Here is a 16,925-nt window from a genome sequence, read left to right as displayed (position 1 = left end):
AAAAAATATTTGGAAGAAGACAATGACATAGAAAGGTGACATAGAAAGATAAAGTGTTATATGAAAAGAACCAGGTACAAAGCAGGATAAAATGTATGATTTCACTAAGAAAAATCCACCAAAAAAGATCTGAATTGATTATTCACCAAAATGTTAATAGTGGTAAGCCTGAACGGTGGGTTTTAGGGTGATTTTCAGGTCCTTCTTGATTTCCCATCTCTTGTATATTAAACATGTACCATGTCCAAAGGGAGAAAAAAGAACAATAAAGAAAAACCTGCTTGTCTTTGATCTCATACCTTTCTCCCGAAAGACTTCATCATCCCCTTACCCTGAGAGGGGTGTAGACACACCCATTTTTACTATTCCTGCCTTTTCACAGATGGGACTCCCAGTCTCTGGCCCTCAGTTCTCTTCACCTGACCCTTTCTTCCTTTGCTGACCCTTCTTCTCCTCCACCCCCTGCACCCCAATGCTTAGACCTTGCTTAAGGAAGCGCTTCCTCTACCACCACTGCTACCACGCCAGCGCCACCTCCTTGCCCCCCACCCTCCGGATCCCCATGCCTGCCCCGAGGCTGGTCTTCGGGTGAAGAACACACGAACACACGCACCCAAGCACCAAGCACAGAGGATGGAGAATCGCTCTGCTGTCCCCCAGGCTGGTGAAACGGTGCTGCGTGGGTGACAGGCTTTACGGGGAGGGGGCGATGGGGGACGCAGGAATCTTGCCTTCAGTCGTCCACTACCCTCCTTCTCCATCTTCATGCAGTTGAGACCCAGCAACGCTGGGGCACCAACTCTTTCTTTTCCTTTTAATATGTTTTTAGAGTTGAGGGATTTTTTTTTTTAATTCCAAAAAGTACAAAGACTAAGAATCACCTGCATTGCACCCCCCACCCCTGAATTAACAACTCAATATTTTATCAGATTGGCTTTAAGTCTCTGTCTCTTATTTAAAAAAAAAAAAACAACCTGAAATGACATGTTACAAAGACAGTCAAAACTCCCTGTTGGTCCCCTCCCCCATCTCCTCCAGGAACACTCACTGTCCTGAGTGTGCTGTGTGTCCTCTTCGGTCCATTGTTATACTTCAAGATATATAGGCACACATACACACACACATCCAGGAACCATAGACGCAATTGTTTTCTATTACTCTAATTTGCATAAATGTATCATACTACATCATCTGCCATCAGGTTCTCTTTCCCCCTCTAACGTCATGTTTTTAAGTCTTATTCGTGCTGATAGGTATTGATCAAGTTCATTTATTCTACTACCGCAAGTAGTAGCCCACCCCAGGTGGGTGGGCCTGATGCCTTGGCATGGTACTCTCTGGGGCACAGGTGACACCAAGGCTTCCCCTGACCTCAGACGTTCTGCTAATCTGGAAAACCTAAGCCAACCAGAGGGACTCTCCCCAGCCTTCATCCTTCTAGTCCATAAAACCTTCCAAACCAGCCCCAGCCCCTCATCTCTCCCCCAGCTCCCACAGGTGCCAGAATCACCTGGTCCCTACCCCACTCCTTTGTCTGACCTGTGAATATCTCTTAGCCTTCTTAGGTTTCCCATCCTGATTTCAAGAAATAAGGGAATTAAGATCCTTCACAAAGTCTCCTTTCCCCTTGTAAACCATACCATCAGGTACTGGGCATCCTGAGAAGTCAGTGTTTCCTCAGGCTTTGTTGCCAGGCTAACCTGGTCACATCCTGGCTCTGTTGGCAGGTAATCGGCCCTCTCTGAGTCAGGTTCCTTATCTGTAAAATGGGGATAGTAATACTCAGCTCACAAGCCTGCTATGACAGTTAAGGGGAAAATATATAAAACACAATTGGCAGGCTCCGGGTACATAGCAGGCAGTCAAAAAATGCTTCTGCCCTTGCCCTTCTTCTGTCTCTTCTCAAACCAGCAACCACAGTGGTCTCTCAAAATGTAAGTCAGACCTCATTACTCCTCTGCTCATGTGAATTCCCAGGTTAGGTCAAGAAAGCTTTGCAATATGCCTCTTGGGCTCCTGGTTTGCTTGCTCTGGGGGAAGCCAGCCACCACACCGTGCAGACTCTCAAGCAGGCCTGTGAAGAGGCCCATGTGGGGAAGAACCGAGGCCTCCCACCAACAGCCAGCACCAAACTGCCAGCCATGTGAGAGAGCCACCCTCCATCCTGCGACGACTGTATCCCAGCTGACATCTGAGTGCAACCTCACTGAGAAACCCTGAGCCAGAACCACCTGGCCAAGCCCCTCCCAGATACCTGACCCACAGAAACAGCAAGAGACAATAAATGAGTATTGTTGTTTTAAGCTATTACTTTTTAGGGTAATTTATTATGCAGCATTAAATAAATAATATGCAAGTGAACAAATAATGACAACTTATTATCATTAACTTGTATGCTAACATTAGTATAGCACTTAGTATGTGCTCGGCACTATTCTAAACACTTTATGTCTCTGAAATCCAGTGTGTATTTTACACTTACAGCACATTTCATAGCAACCATCTGAAATCGGGACGACTTGTATCCCCACTTTACAGATAAGGAAACTAAGGCACAGAATGCTTAAATAACTTGCTAGTGAGCAGCAGGGCTGGAACATGCACCCTGACACTGGCTCCAGTGGCTGGGCCCATAACCGCTACCTCATGATGCATCCTGAACAAAGCCATAACCAAAAATGTGGCACCAAGAAGTGGGAAATGTTCTCAAATTCACAAAGCCTGCTTTCAAGGGGTGGAAGAGGAAGGAGAGAAAAAAGGAAAGAGCCAACCCTGTTCTCTTCCCCAAGACCCTCCAGGCTTTACCCTTCTCCTTGGGTTTCAGCTCTAACCATCTCCTATGCCGCCTGTACAGTGGTCTCGGACCACAGCCAACTCACCTCCACTGAATAAGTGAAAAATGTTACTAAAACTTCGCACAATGTTTTAAAGCTCTTGTCACATCTTCTTAGTTAGGCTTCTCATCCCTGGAGATGACCAGTTTTTCCTCTGCACATCTGACTCAATATAAGCCTCATCCTTGCTTCTTCAAAGTGGTCAATGTCTTAAAGCATATCTTTCTTTTTATTTATTTATTTAGGCTGCACCGGGTCTTAGTTGTGGCATGCGGGATCTTTTAGTTGCAGCATGCAGACTTCTTAGTTGCAGCATGCATGTGGGATCTAGTTCCCCGACCAGGAATTGAACCCAGTCCCCCTGCATTGGGAGTGCGGAGTCTTACCCATTGGACCACCAGGGAAGTCCCAAAGCATGTGTTTTGTTTTTTTTTTTGTATGATATCATTTATATGTGGAATCTAAAACATAAAACAAACTAGTGAATATAACAAAAAAAAGGAGCAGACTCACAGATCCAAAGCATGTGTTTTAAGTGGAGAAAAATCACTCAGATAAGGCAGCTTCATCAATGCAGGATCAGTAAATACAACGTACATGTTCTACAGTCCCCTTCCTTGCCCTTTACAGACATGGCTAATCAACTGCCTCTTTCCCACCCAGTCTGGATGTAGTTTCAGAATCCTTCTCACCACAATGCTCCAGGACACCACTTCCACAGGTTCTGAGTTGGCAGTAGAGCTGAGACCTATTTGTCATTCTGGTTCAAACAGGACAAAGACAAAACACCAAAAGCAACAGACTGGAACTAATCCCTCTAGTTTCCAAGGGAGTAAAATGGCTCCCTGCCTCCACTGCTCTTACCTCTCCTCCCAAACCGATTTTCATCACAGCAAGAGATTAGAAGGGACTTTTCTTTTCCCAATTATACCTCAATTTTATTTTTTTTTGAATTTTTGAATTTATTTTATTTTTTTTTACAGCAAGTTTTTATTAATTATCTATTTTATACATATTAGTGTATATATATCAATCCCAATCTCCCAATTAATCCCACCACCACCACCCCGCCCCGCCACTTTCCCCCCTTGGTGTCCATACGTTTGTTCTCTACATCTGTATCTCTGTTTCTGCCTTGCAAACCGGTTCATCTGTACCATTTTTCTAGATCCACATATATGCGTTAATATATGATATTTGTTTTTCTCTTTCTGACTTACTTCACTCTGTATGACAGTCTCTAGATCCATCCATGTCTCTACAAATGACCCAGTTTTGTCCCTTTTTATGGCTGAGTAATATTCCATTGTATGTATGTACTACATCTTCTTTATCCATTCATCTGTCGATGGGCATTTAGGTTGCTACCATGTCCTGGCTATTGTAAATAGTGCTGCAATGAACATTGGGGTGCATGTGTCTTTTTGAATTATGGTTTTCTCTGGGTATGTGTTCAGTAGTGGGATTGCTGGGTCATATGGTAATTCTATTTTTAGTTTTTTAAGGAACCTCCATACTGTTCTCCATAGTGGCTGTATCAATTTACATTCCCACCAACAGTGCAAGAGGGTTCCCTTTTCTCCACACCCTCTCCAGCATTTGTTGTTTGTAGATTTTCTGATGATGCCCATTCTAACTGGTGTGAGGTGATACCTCATTGTAGTTTTGATTTGCATTTCTCTAATAATTAGTGACGTTGAGCAGCTTTTCATGTGCTTCTTGGCCATCTGTATGTCTAGAAGGGACTTTATTTATTTATTTATTTATTTTAATAAATTTATTTATTTATTTATTTTTGGCTGCTTTTGGTTCTTCGTTGCTGTGCGTGGCTTTCTCTAGTTGTGGCGAGCAGGGGCTACTCTTTGTTGCAGTGTGTGGGCTTCTCACTGCGGTGGCTTCTCTTGTTGTGGAGCATGGGCTCTAGGTGCGGGGGCTCAGTAGTTGTTGCTCACGGGCTCTAGAGCACAGGCTCAGTAGTTGTGGCACATGGGCTTAGTTGCTCCGCGGCATGTGGGATCTTCCCAGACCAGGGCTCAAACCCGTGTCCCCTGCATTGGCAGGTGGATTCTTAACCACTGCACCACCAGGGAAGCCCTAGAAGGGACTTTAAAAAGAGAAGACACTGAAAGAAAACATTGACCTTGGTTTTAATGATGGTATAAGGATGAGAGCCCAGACTGGGAGGTGTCTGTGCCCATAGATGATGGTGAATTAGGAATTAAAGACTCAGCAGCAGCTGGACCAGAAAGGACTCATCCTGAAGTCAAGGTAAAATAGGAATGTAGCCACATTCTTTACTTTATATATAACCTTCTGCTGACAACCTCCTAGCACTTTAGAAAGGGGTCACGAACACATGAAAGGACGAGCGACGTCCAAAGAAACAGGATACAAGACACATATATAATTTTAAAATTTCTAGTGGCCACATGAAAAAAAGGAAAAAAAACAGGTAAAATTAATTCTAATAATATATTTTATTTAGCCCAATATATCCAAATATTATTTCAACACAGAATATAAAAAATATTAGTAAAGTATTTTAATTCTTTTTTTGTACTAAGTCTCTGAAATCCAGTATGTACTTTACACTCATAGCACATTTCTTTCCTTCTTTCTTTCTTTTTTAAATTATTTTTTGGCTGCTTTGGGTCTTCATTGCCGTGCGCAGGCTTTCTCTAGTTGAGGCGAGAGGGGGCTACTCTTCGCTGCGGTGCACGAGCTTCTCATTGTGGTGGCTTCTCTTGCTGCGGAGTACAGGCTCTAGGCGCGTGGGCTTCAGTAGTTGCAGCATTTGGGCTCAGCAGTTGTGTCTTGCGGGCCCTAGAGCACAGGCTCAGTAGTTGTGGAGCACGGGCTTAGTTGCTCCGCAGCATGTGGGATCCCCCTGGAACCAGGGATTGAACCCGTTTCCCTTGCATTGGCAGGTGGACTCCCAACCAGTGCGCCACCAGGGAAGTCTGCACATTTCAATTAAGATACTAAATTTTCGGGACTTCCCTGGTGACACAGTGGGTAAGACTCTGCGCTCCCAATGCAGGAGGCTGGGTTCGATCTCTGGTCAGGGAACTAGATCCCACGTGCATGCCGCAAGTAAGAGTTCGCATGCCACAACTAAGGAGCCCATGAAGCCGCAACTAAGGAGCCCACGAAGCTGCAACTAAGGAGCCCACCTATTGCAACTAAGACCCAGTGCAACCAAATAAATTAAACAAATAAATATTTTTAAAAATCAAATTAAAAAAAGATACTAAATTTTCACCAGAAATATTTTATTTATATTGAGATTTCATAAAATTTACAGCTGAAAATGTAGATTCCATATACTGAAGTTCTTCTAAACACTCCTAGAAGTTTTCCAATAACTGAAATGAGTGTCTGCTTTTAAATTTAAATCAATTAAAATTAAATAAAATTAAACATTCAGTTTCTTCTGTTGCACTAGCCACGTTTCAAGCACCCAATAGCCACATGTGGCCGGTGGCTGCTGACCTTGGTCAGTGCAGGTCTGGACCCTGCAGGGCTCTCCCTACCTGTGGGCAGCTGCCATCTCCCATCAGAGCTCCTGTGACTATGCTCAGGGAACCCGTGGCCTGGCTCTTCTGAACACTCTTGCTCAGGTGTGGGCCTCACAACCGGTTTCATTCTCTGACCAGGCCCTTTCTTACTCTCTCAGCTTGGCTTGCCCTCAGCTTTGTCCCAGCATAGGTGTTCAGATCTCCCAGGCTCCATGCTCTGCAGTTCTTGGGCTAGTCCACCCCAACTTGGCTCTGTGCCCCTGCCCAGGTGTGGTTCAGGGGCCCTGCTTGGCTGGAAGGGTTGTCTAGGTGATGCTGTGTTTCTGCTTTGCCAAAAACCAGGGGTGGGCAATTTGGGGGTGGGGGTGCATCCAGGGGCAAGTCATTTCCTTTTGGTGTTTTGGAAGAAGGCCCTTGCCATTTTCATGCCCATACAAGTGGCACCAAGATGGTACTAAAACATTACTATGGGCACCTCTGCTCCTATCTGGAATCCCTCTTGGCCTGTGGCTCCAAAAGGTCCTCCATCGCCTTCCCTGATCCCTGTAGGGTGTGCTCCGTCCCTTGGTTCCCTTTCTTCCTCTGGCCTCTTGGGTTGGTGAACTATCTGGGGGCTGTGACTCAGTCCTACCACTTTACTCCTTCAAGCCACCAGCACCACAGCAGACATCACTAATCAATCACAGTTTCTTTCTCCTTGACCCTCAGGCTGGGCTCTACCCCAAACTCTGGGATGATGCCTCCAGCCTCCCACACCCCCCGCCAGCTATCCCCCAGCACCCAGTAAGGGATTTCACAGGAAGGGGAAAAGATGGCTTCCAAGCAAAGAATCTGGTCGCAGACTTATGAGGCAGCAGAAGCTAAGCCCCCTGGAACTGACTTGGCCACTTTGGAAGGCAACGTGGGTTCCCTCTGGCTGTGGCATCAAGGCCAGACCCCCTTGAAATGAAAGACCTTGAAATGTCAGAAGCCCTCCCCAACAGTTAGTTTAAAGAAGCTAAAAGCCAGAGCTGCTGTAAGAAGATAAAGGGATGGAAATCTGAAGTCTGAAAAGCGGTGTCTAAAAGGGCATGACTGACAGGACTCTGGGACTGAGGGTGTGTGACCTGAACCACAAAAATAGAGCGCCTGCAGCTTGCCGGGCACATGAAGCCCCATCATGCCAGTCTCCTGGGCACTGGGAAATCCACTAAACATCAGTGCACACGGCCTCAGACAGGCCCAGGCAGAGCCCCCGTCCAGAAAGCAGCCCCTCTCACCCACCTTCTGCCTGAAAAAAAAGTTGTGTGGGGTCATTGATTCTGACAGGCCTCAGGTGTCCACCCAGGCATAGGTGTCCACCTCCCTGTCTGCGGGAAGGCCCTGGATGCTTCAGCCTCCAGGGTCTGTTTGTACAGAAGAGGGCAGGAAAGGGCAAGAATTCCAAGTTCCTGCATTGCCCGAAAACATCCTTTCCGGAGTCCCGAATGCACCTGAAGAGAACACAACGAACCAGACGAAGAAACAAAGGGGTGCTTGATCAGGTACCAGCGCACAGACGAATTCTCCTTCCTGCACAAAACTCTCCCCCAGAGCAGTCTCCCATCCTGCCCTACTCCAATATTTCAACAAGGGCTCCATTATCTTTTGTCTTTTAAATCTCTTCAGGCACTAGCACCCTCTGTTCCCCCTCACCAGCCTCCTCTCACACACACACACACACACAGGACACACAAGTACCTCACTGATCTCACATTGTGGGGAAATGAAGTGTTCCAGCCATAGAACATTTTTCAAAGAACCTAGTTACCTCTTTAAGAACCAACACTTACTAATATATCTGACGACACTGCTGGAAATCCATCTGAACTGAATGACATAAGCTCCCTGACATCCCAAGCCAGTACACTGAATGTAATTGATCACTTCCTGATGACTCAGGAACACGTTTCTGAGCCCATCTTTGCCATGGTCTACAAGGCCTAATGATCTGGACTTTCACCTTGGGCCACTTTTACCCTTGCTTACCCTGTAGAGATAGTGCCTGGGGCTTTGGCTGTCTGGAACACTCTCTCCCTAGATGTCTGCATGGCTCACTCTTTCCATTCATGCTGCAGCTCAAACACCATCTTATCCAACAGGCCTTTCCTGGCCATCCTTCTCTCATTTTTCTGTCCCCTTTTGCCGCTTTATTTTATTTTCATAGTGTTTGCCATCACCTAACACATTGTATATCTATTTATGGTCTGTCTCCCCCACTAGGATGTGAGCTCTTTGAGAGCAGGGATGTTGCCTGTTTTGTTATCCCCAGAGCCTGTAACAGTCCTGGCACACAGTAGGTACTCAGTAAATAATTGTCAAGTGAAGGAACAAACGATGCCTTCAGCACTTCTGACCAGTGTGTACCTGTGGGAGGGGGGCTGCTCCAACCTCACATGGCTGGTTGGTCCTTTGCTGTCACCTGTCACTTCTCAGTGTATCAGCAGCTCCTAGCTATGCCCTCATCTTGCTTCTTTTAATCTGCTGTATATGTAACCTACGAAAACCTGAAGGTTACCAGGAGATGGACAACCTTCTGAACTCCTTAAACTGATTTTTACAAAAAATGTGGATTTCGGGGACTTCCCTGGCAGTCCAGTGGTTAAGACTGCGCTTCTACTGCAGAGGACGCGGGTTCGATGTCTGGTCGAGAAACTAAGATCCCACATGCCTCACGATGAAGCCAAAAAAAAAAAACCAAAAAGTGGATTTCTAGGCTGTGGCCTAATTCCATGTCTGTCTTCTGAATAAAGTCCAAGAGCTTGAGACTATGAATTCTCTACTCAGGGGTCTTTTCAGCCTCCTTCTGGTCTTCCCGGATTGTTGAGAGTCTGAAGTCCACCCAGAGACACTCCTGCATATGTGTCTGCGTCACTCCATCAGACAGTGTTTCAAGAGAAGAGAACAGGGTGGGTTTGGTACAGTTTATTCCTTATGAGAACTGGTTTCATGCTCTTCTGAACACAAGTGGTCTGGTCCTTGTACACCTCACCCCCGGCCTTATTCTCCTTAATCCAAGCACCATCAGACCACGAGCCCTGGCTTGGGGCCACCTCACTTTTGCAGGAATGGGTCAAAAAGGTCAAAGATGGTTTGAGCTGGGAGGGACCTTGGAGATCCTCTAGTTCAACCCTCATCTGACAGATGAGGAAACTAAGACCCCGAGAGTGGAAGTGACTTACTTAAGGAAACATAGCCCCTTGGGAGCAGGGCTGAGCCTAGAAGGGGGATCACTTGGCCTTCATTCTGCATCCTCTTTCTATCCCCTCACCTCCTCATCCCTGGCAGCCAACATCTGTTTCCATCCTGAGCCGTTTCCTTCTGCCTGCACCTGGCCTAGCCAGGGCCTGGGGGAATCGCACAACGTCAGGGCTCACAATTCGGAGCATGTTAAGAGATGTGGTCACCTCCCCTCCCCCACCAACCCCCGTGCTCTGAGACGATGTTGTCCTCATGTCCACGGAGCCACACCTCATTTCATGGAATGGCAAGGAAGTGGCACCGGTGCCCTTAAGCTAAACTTGCAGCTCTTCCTAATAGGTCCAGAAAAGTGGAAAGGCCATACCTGGGGCAGACTTGCCTCGGTGTCTCCCCAGGTGTGGCCTGAGCCTTATCTTGCCTACAGAGTATAATGATGGCCCCCTCTGTCCCCAAACACCCCTTGTCTGCCACTCCTACCGGTTCTGAAATGTTCACAGAAGTCCTCCGGTGGCCTTACTGTCTCTAACCAGATACTGGCAAAGGGCGTGGCTGGAATTCAGGGTGTGGGGGATCCAGGCAGGCCTGGGCTTCAGCCTCCTCCATGAACACAGCTCAGGGGCACTGCCAGCCGGCGCCGCCCTGGAAAGCAATGGGCAGGGCCCCGGGACGCAGGACAGGCCACCTGGAAACTCTCCCCAGGCTGGATGAGGGAAATAGAAATGGTATATGGGAAGGTCAGACTCCAGGGGCCTCAGGTGGGTGGAAAACCTTTGTGGGCCTTGTTCTGGGGAGCAGGAAAGAGCCTGAAGACCAGCACTTCTGGCTTTGCAGCCTTGCCTCTGACCAGCCTTGGCCCCCTCTCCTTCCCTGCTTGGCAGCTCCAAAGGAACAGGGAGGGGACAGCACTGTGGCAGTTATGGGTTTCTTTTTCATCACCCTCCTCCCTGGCCTCAGTGTGTTCAGCCAGCCTTGCTTCCCAGGGTGCCAGGTCTCTTGCAGTATCATAATTGGGCCCTATTTCAGACTCGGTTACAGAGCTGCCTAACATCTTCCGAGACAGTCAGGACCACGAGCCTTTTTCTCCTCCTCCCACTGCTGCTGGAAGAAAGCGCTGACCTGGCCACAGGGAGTGTGAAGAGAAACCCTGGTCAGCCTTCGGACTATTCCAGCGACAGTCAGCTCAGTGAGAAAGTGTTGCTTCTGCTAAAAACAAATCTCTCTCCCTGCAACTTTTACCCACTAGCCCCAGTTCCATTCCTTGGAACCCTACACAGTAATTCAGTGATGGGAAATCAAGCCCTTTCAGTTCAAACATTTTGGCAAAGGTAACTGGGGGTGTTTGTGGGGCAAAGGGAACTGGGCACCTACACAAATTAAATATAGTTTAATTTATATTTATTTTAATTGAAGCCTCTGCTCTCAGAGAACAGTGCTGGAAAAGCCATCTTCTTTGTTCCCTTCTGCTAGGTAAGTGGGGATCCCTGTGCGGCCTCAGGGGTTACTACAGGACCAACTCCGGACAGGGGTATCCCTCAACTAGCCATAACTCTCACAACACCATTCAAAAGAACTCTCTTAAAGCCATTTATTTGCTTCTAGAAAGGAAGTTATCATCAGCTTACCCAAGGATCAACACACCTAACAAATCATTTCACCCAAATTTATTTATTTATTTGGCCACACCGTGAGGCTTGTGGGATCTTAGTTCCCCAACCAGGGATCGAACCCGTGCCCTGGGCAGTGAAAGCGCAGAGTCCTAACCACTGGACCACCAGGGAATTTCCCTCACCCAAATTTAACATATAAAATACCCAAGGTCCAGAGATGTAAGTTTTTGTCCATGCTCACTCAGCAGTATCCCAACTGTAGGATAAAAAAACTCCAGTTTAGGAAAACTCTTGCCTAAAACTTTCATGGTTTCAAATAGGAGACATTGCAAATGAGTACACCTACCCTGAAAATACCCACAATGGATAGTCTTTTAAAAATATGTCTGTAAAGTGAAATTCCATGTAACACCTTAGCATCCCACCCACGCCTATTAGCATATGGAAAACCAAACCAATCACAAATGTTCTCCCCGACTGTGAGTCCTAAAGACTGAAGGCCAGCTGTGTCTGCTCCGCCTCCTGCTTTGGCTGCTGTCCAGAGCCAGCAAGCATCAATGTAGATTCAAGTGGATATCCCCAAATCCACTGCCTTGCCCGTAAAGTACAGCATGGAAAAATCACAAACCCTGCCACATCGTAAGCAGCCATTTATGGATGAAGTCAGTATCTCCCTTTAGTTTTACAGATTCTATAACCAATTTTTCACATCAAAATTTGGGACACATGGACTGACAACAGGACAGAATATTAAAAATTAGGACCTCCCTGAGATACCTGGGCCATATGGTTGCCATGCCGACATCCCGCAATGCCAAACAATTGCCTCCAAGGTCCAGAAACAACTTGGCTGGCTTGGAATCACCCAGACATTGTGAAGACGGAGCTGCCTCCTGGCCCAGGCTGTTATGCAGACCCTCCCTTTTCCAGCTCAGCTCTCTGATTCCCCAGGGGAGTGATGATGACGCTTGTCTGAATTTTCTCAGCCTCTGTCAGCCGGACTAGCCACATCATTCCCTAAGAATCTGAAAATCCACATGCAGCACGTTCTGGCCCAACTAGACAGAGACGTGTTTTGGAATGGCAAGAAGACCAGTGAGAGGTCAACCACAGATTTCAAAGAGAAATTAAATCTTCAGCTGCACCTGCCCCTTTTAAGTTGAACAAAGGGTTTACCTCCCGGAGAAGCTGAACACACATTCCCCTGGCTCTCTAGTTATAGTCAGCTGGAGCTGGAATAAAGTATTAGTGGGATATGAAACTTGGATCATTGCTCCCAGAGATGGGCAGAAATCCTACTTCACTCATGTAACAGTACTTATTAAGTCTTGCTGTGCTCATCAAGGTGGGGATGCAAAAAGCTTCCTGCATTGTCCCTGCATGATAGCTTCCATTCAATGAGGAGACAGGCCGATGGCTGAAAGTCCCACTGAAGCGAAATACCCGGAATATGGGAATACAATGCAAGGCTGTGTCAAAGGCAGGGTGTGACTGGGGATCAATGCCTATGGAACAGACATCCAGGGCTTAAAGCCTAAGAACAACGAGGGAGCTGGCTATGACCGGAGTGGCCAGAGAAGGCTCGCGGCTCACTCCCTGGAACTTCCACTCTCCCTCTCTTCCTGCACCTCCATTCCTGGCTCCCCGATACTCCTTCACACTTTAAACTCGGCTTCCAGTTCACAGCCCTCTTCTAATCTGCAGCAAGTCAAACCCCATGGGAACAGGGAGAGGGCCGAGAGGATGTTCACTGCAGCCCCCACGACCTCCCATTGCCACCCCTCAAAACGAGTGCCGCCCACCTCCAGCAATGCCCCCCCAAGCCCCCAGCACCATTCCCAGGCTCTCAGTCTGAGTGGCTTTCCCGGATTCTGAAGCAGAGGCACCTGTGATGAGACCAGCCTCAGGCTCTGAGCAGCAGTTAGTATCTCTGTGCTCTTCCCTTCCATTCCCCCTCCTCTCTCGCTTCCTCCTCCTCTTCCAGCTCAGACCCTCCTTCCATCACGTCACCACAGAGGAGGACAGAACATCTGGGCAGCCTGCCTCTCCCCTGCCACTCCAGGCCCGCCTACCCTGGACCAGAGCTGGCCCTCTCAGAGTGTAAGAACAGGGCAGCTCTGATGAGTCCCCGCTGTGGAAGCTCCCTGGGGGTATGGGGCCACTCGTGGTTTGCCCAGTTCCGACTTGAATCCGTCCACCCAGATCCCAACATTCTTGGATCTTTACACAGGAGGCTTTCCTTGATCAGCCTTTCTGTCCAAACATCCACAAGTGCTTTGGAAACAGTGTCTTAGTGGCAGGGACCCTCAGCCCAGAAGGGAACACTCCACCTAATCAGGCTCACCCCCAGAGAGCTCAACCAGACGGGGATCTGGGAATGGGGGAGTGAGGCTGGGGAAAACCCACAAACCCCAAGGTCTCCTCAGGCAAAGCCTGGAAATATGGTTCTTTTGCAGGGGATTTTCACTTCTTTCCGGGTAGGTAACAAGAAAGGGAATCTGGGGCAGGATGGGAATATGAGAGCACTTCCACACCTACAACCGCCACTACAAACAACACACCATATTCCTGGGGCTCAGCTGCCTTGGCACAAAGATCTCAGAGTCTACTCCACACAAGCCTTCGCCCTCCTGACCCTGCGCCTCTCCAGGAGCTCCTCACCCCTGCCTCCCCAGACCCAGATCTTTCAGAATGGCCACCCTGCTCCACTCCCCCACCTTCAGCCCCTCACTCTGCTTTCCTTCTTTCCGGCCCCCGCCGGCCAGGCTGCCCCCGGCCCAGCAGTCGGTCCTGAGAGTCGGGTCGCCCAAGAGTCTCGCCCACCATCCGCCCCCATCGAAAGACTGCGGCCCGCCTGAGCGCGCCTCTCGCGGGTTCCAGAGCCTCCCGTCTCAACAGGTGCCCCTGCCACACAGAGCCGGCTCCCGGGGCCAGGGCGGAGGCGGCGACAGGCACGCCCCAGCCCAGGTCCCCGGAGCGCCTGGGGGGCTCCCCCGCACCTGCGCCGAGGCCCCAGCCGTGCCCCGCCGCCTTGGTTTCCCCGCTCGCATTGAGATCGCGGGGCTGACCTCGTGAGAGGCAATCTCCGAGTCTCGGCGCAGACACTGCTAGTTCGCGCGTCGTGATGGACTGGTGTTGGGGCGTGGGACGCCTTCAGGACGAGACCTTTCCCCGACCCGGAGAACCCCGGGGGTGATAGTGGGGAGTCCTCCGTGCCCCACAAAAAAGCAGGTTCAAGTTGACCAGGGCTGAGAAGGGAGCTAAAAGTCCAGCAAGCCCCTAGCGACCCTGCCTCACCCAGCGCTCCCACCCCACGTCCTTTGCCCCAGAGAGGCTGAAGGGGGGTGCGCACGACCACCTACGCGCTTAGCAGCGAGTGGTTCCCACTGCCGGCTCGCCGCGCGCAAGGTCCAGCCGCCTTCGGGGGCGGGTGAGGCGCGGGCAACCCCTAGCCCTCGGCCCCCGGCCCTCGGCCCTCGGCCCCCGGCCCAGGCTGCGCAGCGCCCAGAGAGCCGCCACGTTCCCAGTCGCGCGTGCACGCCGCGCCCACCAAACTTGCAGTACTTTCTCCCAGCCCCCACCCGCTGTCACCCTCCCTCCATTCGTGCGCCCTGGCCCCGCTAGCCCGACAGAGGTTGCCATAACAACGGACAGGAATGCTCCAACGTATACAAAGCCGGCGGGGCGCGGCGGGCACGCAGCCCCCGGCCCGGCCCCTCGCCCTCTGCTGCCGCGCGGGGCTAGGACGCGCGCCGCGGCTCCCCGGCCGGCAGCCCGGCTCGCAAAGCGTACTCACAATGAGCGGGATGGTGCGGTCCTCCCGGAGCTGTTCCGGCCTCCCGCCGGCCCTCTGCGCGCCCCGGCCGCCGGAGGATGCTGCGTGGGCTCGGTTGTCCTGCCATAAGTAGTAGAAAGTGCCCAGGATCCAGGCTACGGTCAGAATGGCGATGGCATTGGCGCGGATCTTCCTCATGGTGGGCGGCTGGGCACCCGGAGTAGGGGCCCGGGCCGGCGTGCTCTCGGAGCTGGGGCGGGGGCGCTCGCAGCCCCAGCTGTTTGTTTTCGCTCGCGCCGGGCTGCTCAGTCCCGCAGAGCAGAAAAAGGAGAGAGGTGGGGGGTGGGGGGGGTGATAGGGAGAGACAGGAGCACGGAGCGATCCTCACGGTCCTAATGCCCTTCAGCCCGAGGCGCGCGCCTCCCGCGGGCGCCCATTCATTCGCGCGCAGAGCCCGCCCCCCGCTCCAGCCCCGGCCGGCTGCGGGGCCGCTGCGCCCCGGGAGAGGAGCGTAGCGGGTGCAAAGCGACGCCGGAGGAAGGCCCGGCGAGGCAGACGCCCGCGGCGGAATGGCGACGGGCCAGAGCCAGTCTCGGCTCCAACGGCTCGGCGACCGAGCTCTTGGCGGCTGCCCCCGCCCGGCCCTGGTCTGTCCCGCCTACCTCCACCCACCCCCGGACCGAGCGGCCCTGAGTCACCGGTTGGAGATGCGCGACCCCGGCCCGGGCCCGCGCTGCGGAGCTGCCTTTCTGGACTGCGCTCTGAATTGCTCTCTGGAACACGGTTTAAGGTGTGTTCGGCGAGTCTTTGGAAAGGGGCGGCTGGGCGGGAGGAGAGTCTGGAGTTTGCACCGGAATCCTCCGCAGCCTAGGATTCCGACCGCCGGAGGTCCCGCCCCGAGGAGGGATTGGAAGCTGGTGCACTTGACATTCGAAGAGAGCGAAGGGGAAGAGACGCTGCTTCATAGCCAGTGAAAGGAGAATGGGGGTACAACCACCCCACCTCTTCCGTTGGCCTGGGGCTCCCAGCTTTCATGATGCTTCCTTCCACCCCGCCTCGTTGTCCCCTGGACAACCCTGGAGTATTATCATCACCATTTCATCAGGAAGAAAGGAGGCGGCCAGAGAGGCTGGAAGATTCGCCGGAGACCACACGACTAATTAGTGGGCAGAGCCCAGTCTAGAAACCACCTCTCCGTCTGACACTTTGAACAAAGTGCAAAACACGGTGTTGAGAGACACGGACACAGAAATTATTGAGATTGTGCCCCAGCCCTGGTGGCACTGAGAATCCGATGTGAACTACTCTCACTCCGGGCAGAAGGCAAGGTGGGCTAAATTAGTTCTAGGAGATCAGCACAGTATCAGGCACAGAACAGACACTCAGATGTTAAATAAACAAACCAAGCAGGGATCACAGAGGAAAAATATTGTATTGCAAGGTGGTCTTAGGGGAAGGCTTCTCACAGAAGGTAGATAAATCCTTTGAATAAATTCTTAAGAGGCAGGAAAGGGAGGACAGGGCAGGATGTGCTGCATGAACAGCATGAGCAAAGGTCCAGAGGATGAAAGTACTTGATGTTTTCAAGGAAGAGATCTACCTGGCGGTGCCAGGGCCCAGGATGCTGGGAAGTTATTGGTGGGAGTTGAGGTTGGCCAGGCTGGGTGAGTCTGGACTCAGGAGGCCCTTTCATGTGAGAGACAGGGTTGTCAGGGAGCTTGCATCCTGCTGGGGCTCCTGGACACTGGCTCATCTGAAGGGCCACATTGGGTCCTGGCTTCTAAGTGAAGCTACCTCGGGAATCAGGCAGATGGCGAGGTCACAGTTCATGCTTTCCCCCAACCACCCCATCAGCATTTCCCTGTTTCTCTAGCACTCAGGACTGAAGCACTTTTGTAATAGATGCTCAGTACACTTCGGTTGGAGTGAAGTGAATTGAAGGAAGAAAACCTGAATGGGTTTTTTGCTGCAG

General features: G+C 50.7%; 1 protein-coding gene across 1 annotated transcript in view; it reads right to left on the bottom strand.

Annotated features, from left to right (window-relative positions):
* Nucleotides 1–15,260, bottom strand: part of GALNT16 (polypeptide N-acetylgalactosaminyltransferase 16) — a 101,917-nt gene extending 86,657 nt beyond the window's left edge. The window contains exon 1 of the mRNA XM_059915761.1: nucleotides 14,975–15,260. Within this exon, the coding sequence (XP_059771744.1) occupies nucleotides 14,975–15,151 (177 nt within the window). The 5' untranslated portion in view covers nucleotides 15,152–15,260. The remainder of the gene's footprint in view (nucleotides 1–14,974) is intronic.
* Between the last annotated feature and the right edge of the window lie 1,665 nt (nucleotides 15,261–16,925).

This window comes from Balaenoptera ricei, chromosome 2, assembly GCF_028023285.1.
Source record: "Balaenoptera ricei isolate mBalRic1 chromosome 2, mBalRic1.hap2, whole genome shotgun sequence".
NCBI lineage: Eukaryota > Metazoa > Chordata > Mammalia > Artiodactyla > Balaenopteridae > Balaenoptera > Balaenoptera ricei.
The sequence above is the reverse complement of the archived record's forward strand: the minus strand, read 5'-3'. Positions and strand labels throughout refer to the sequence as shown.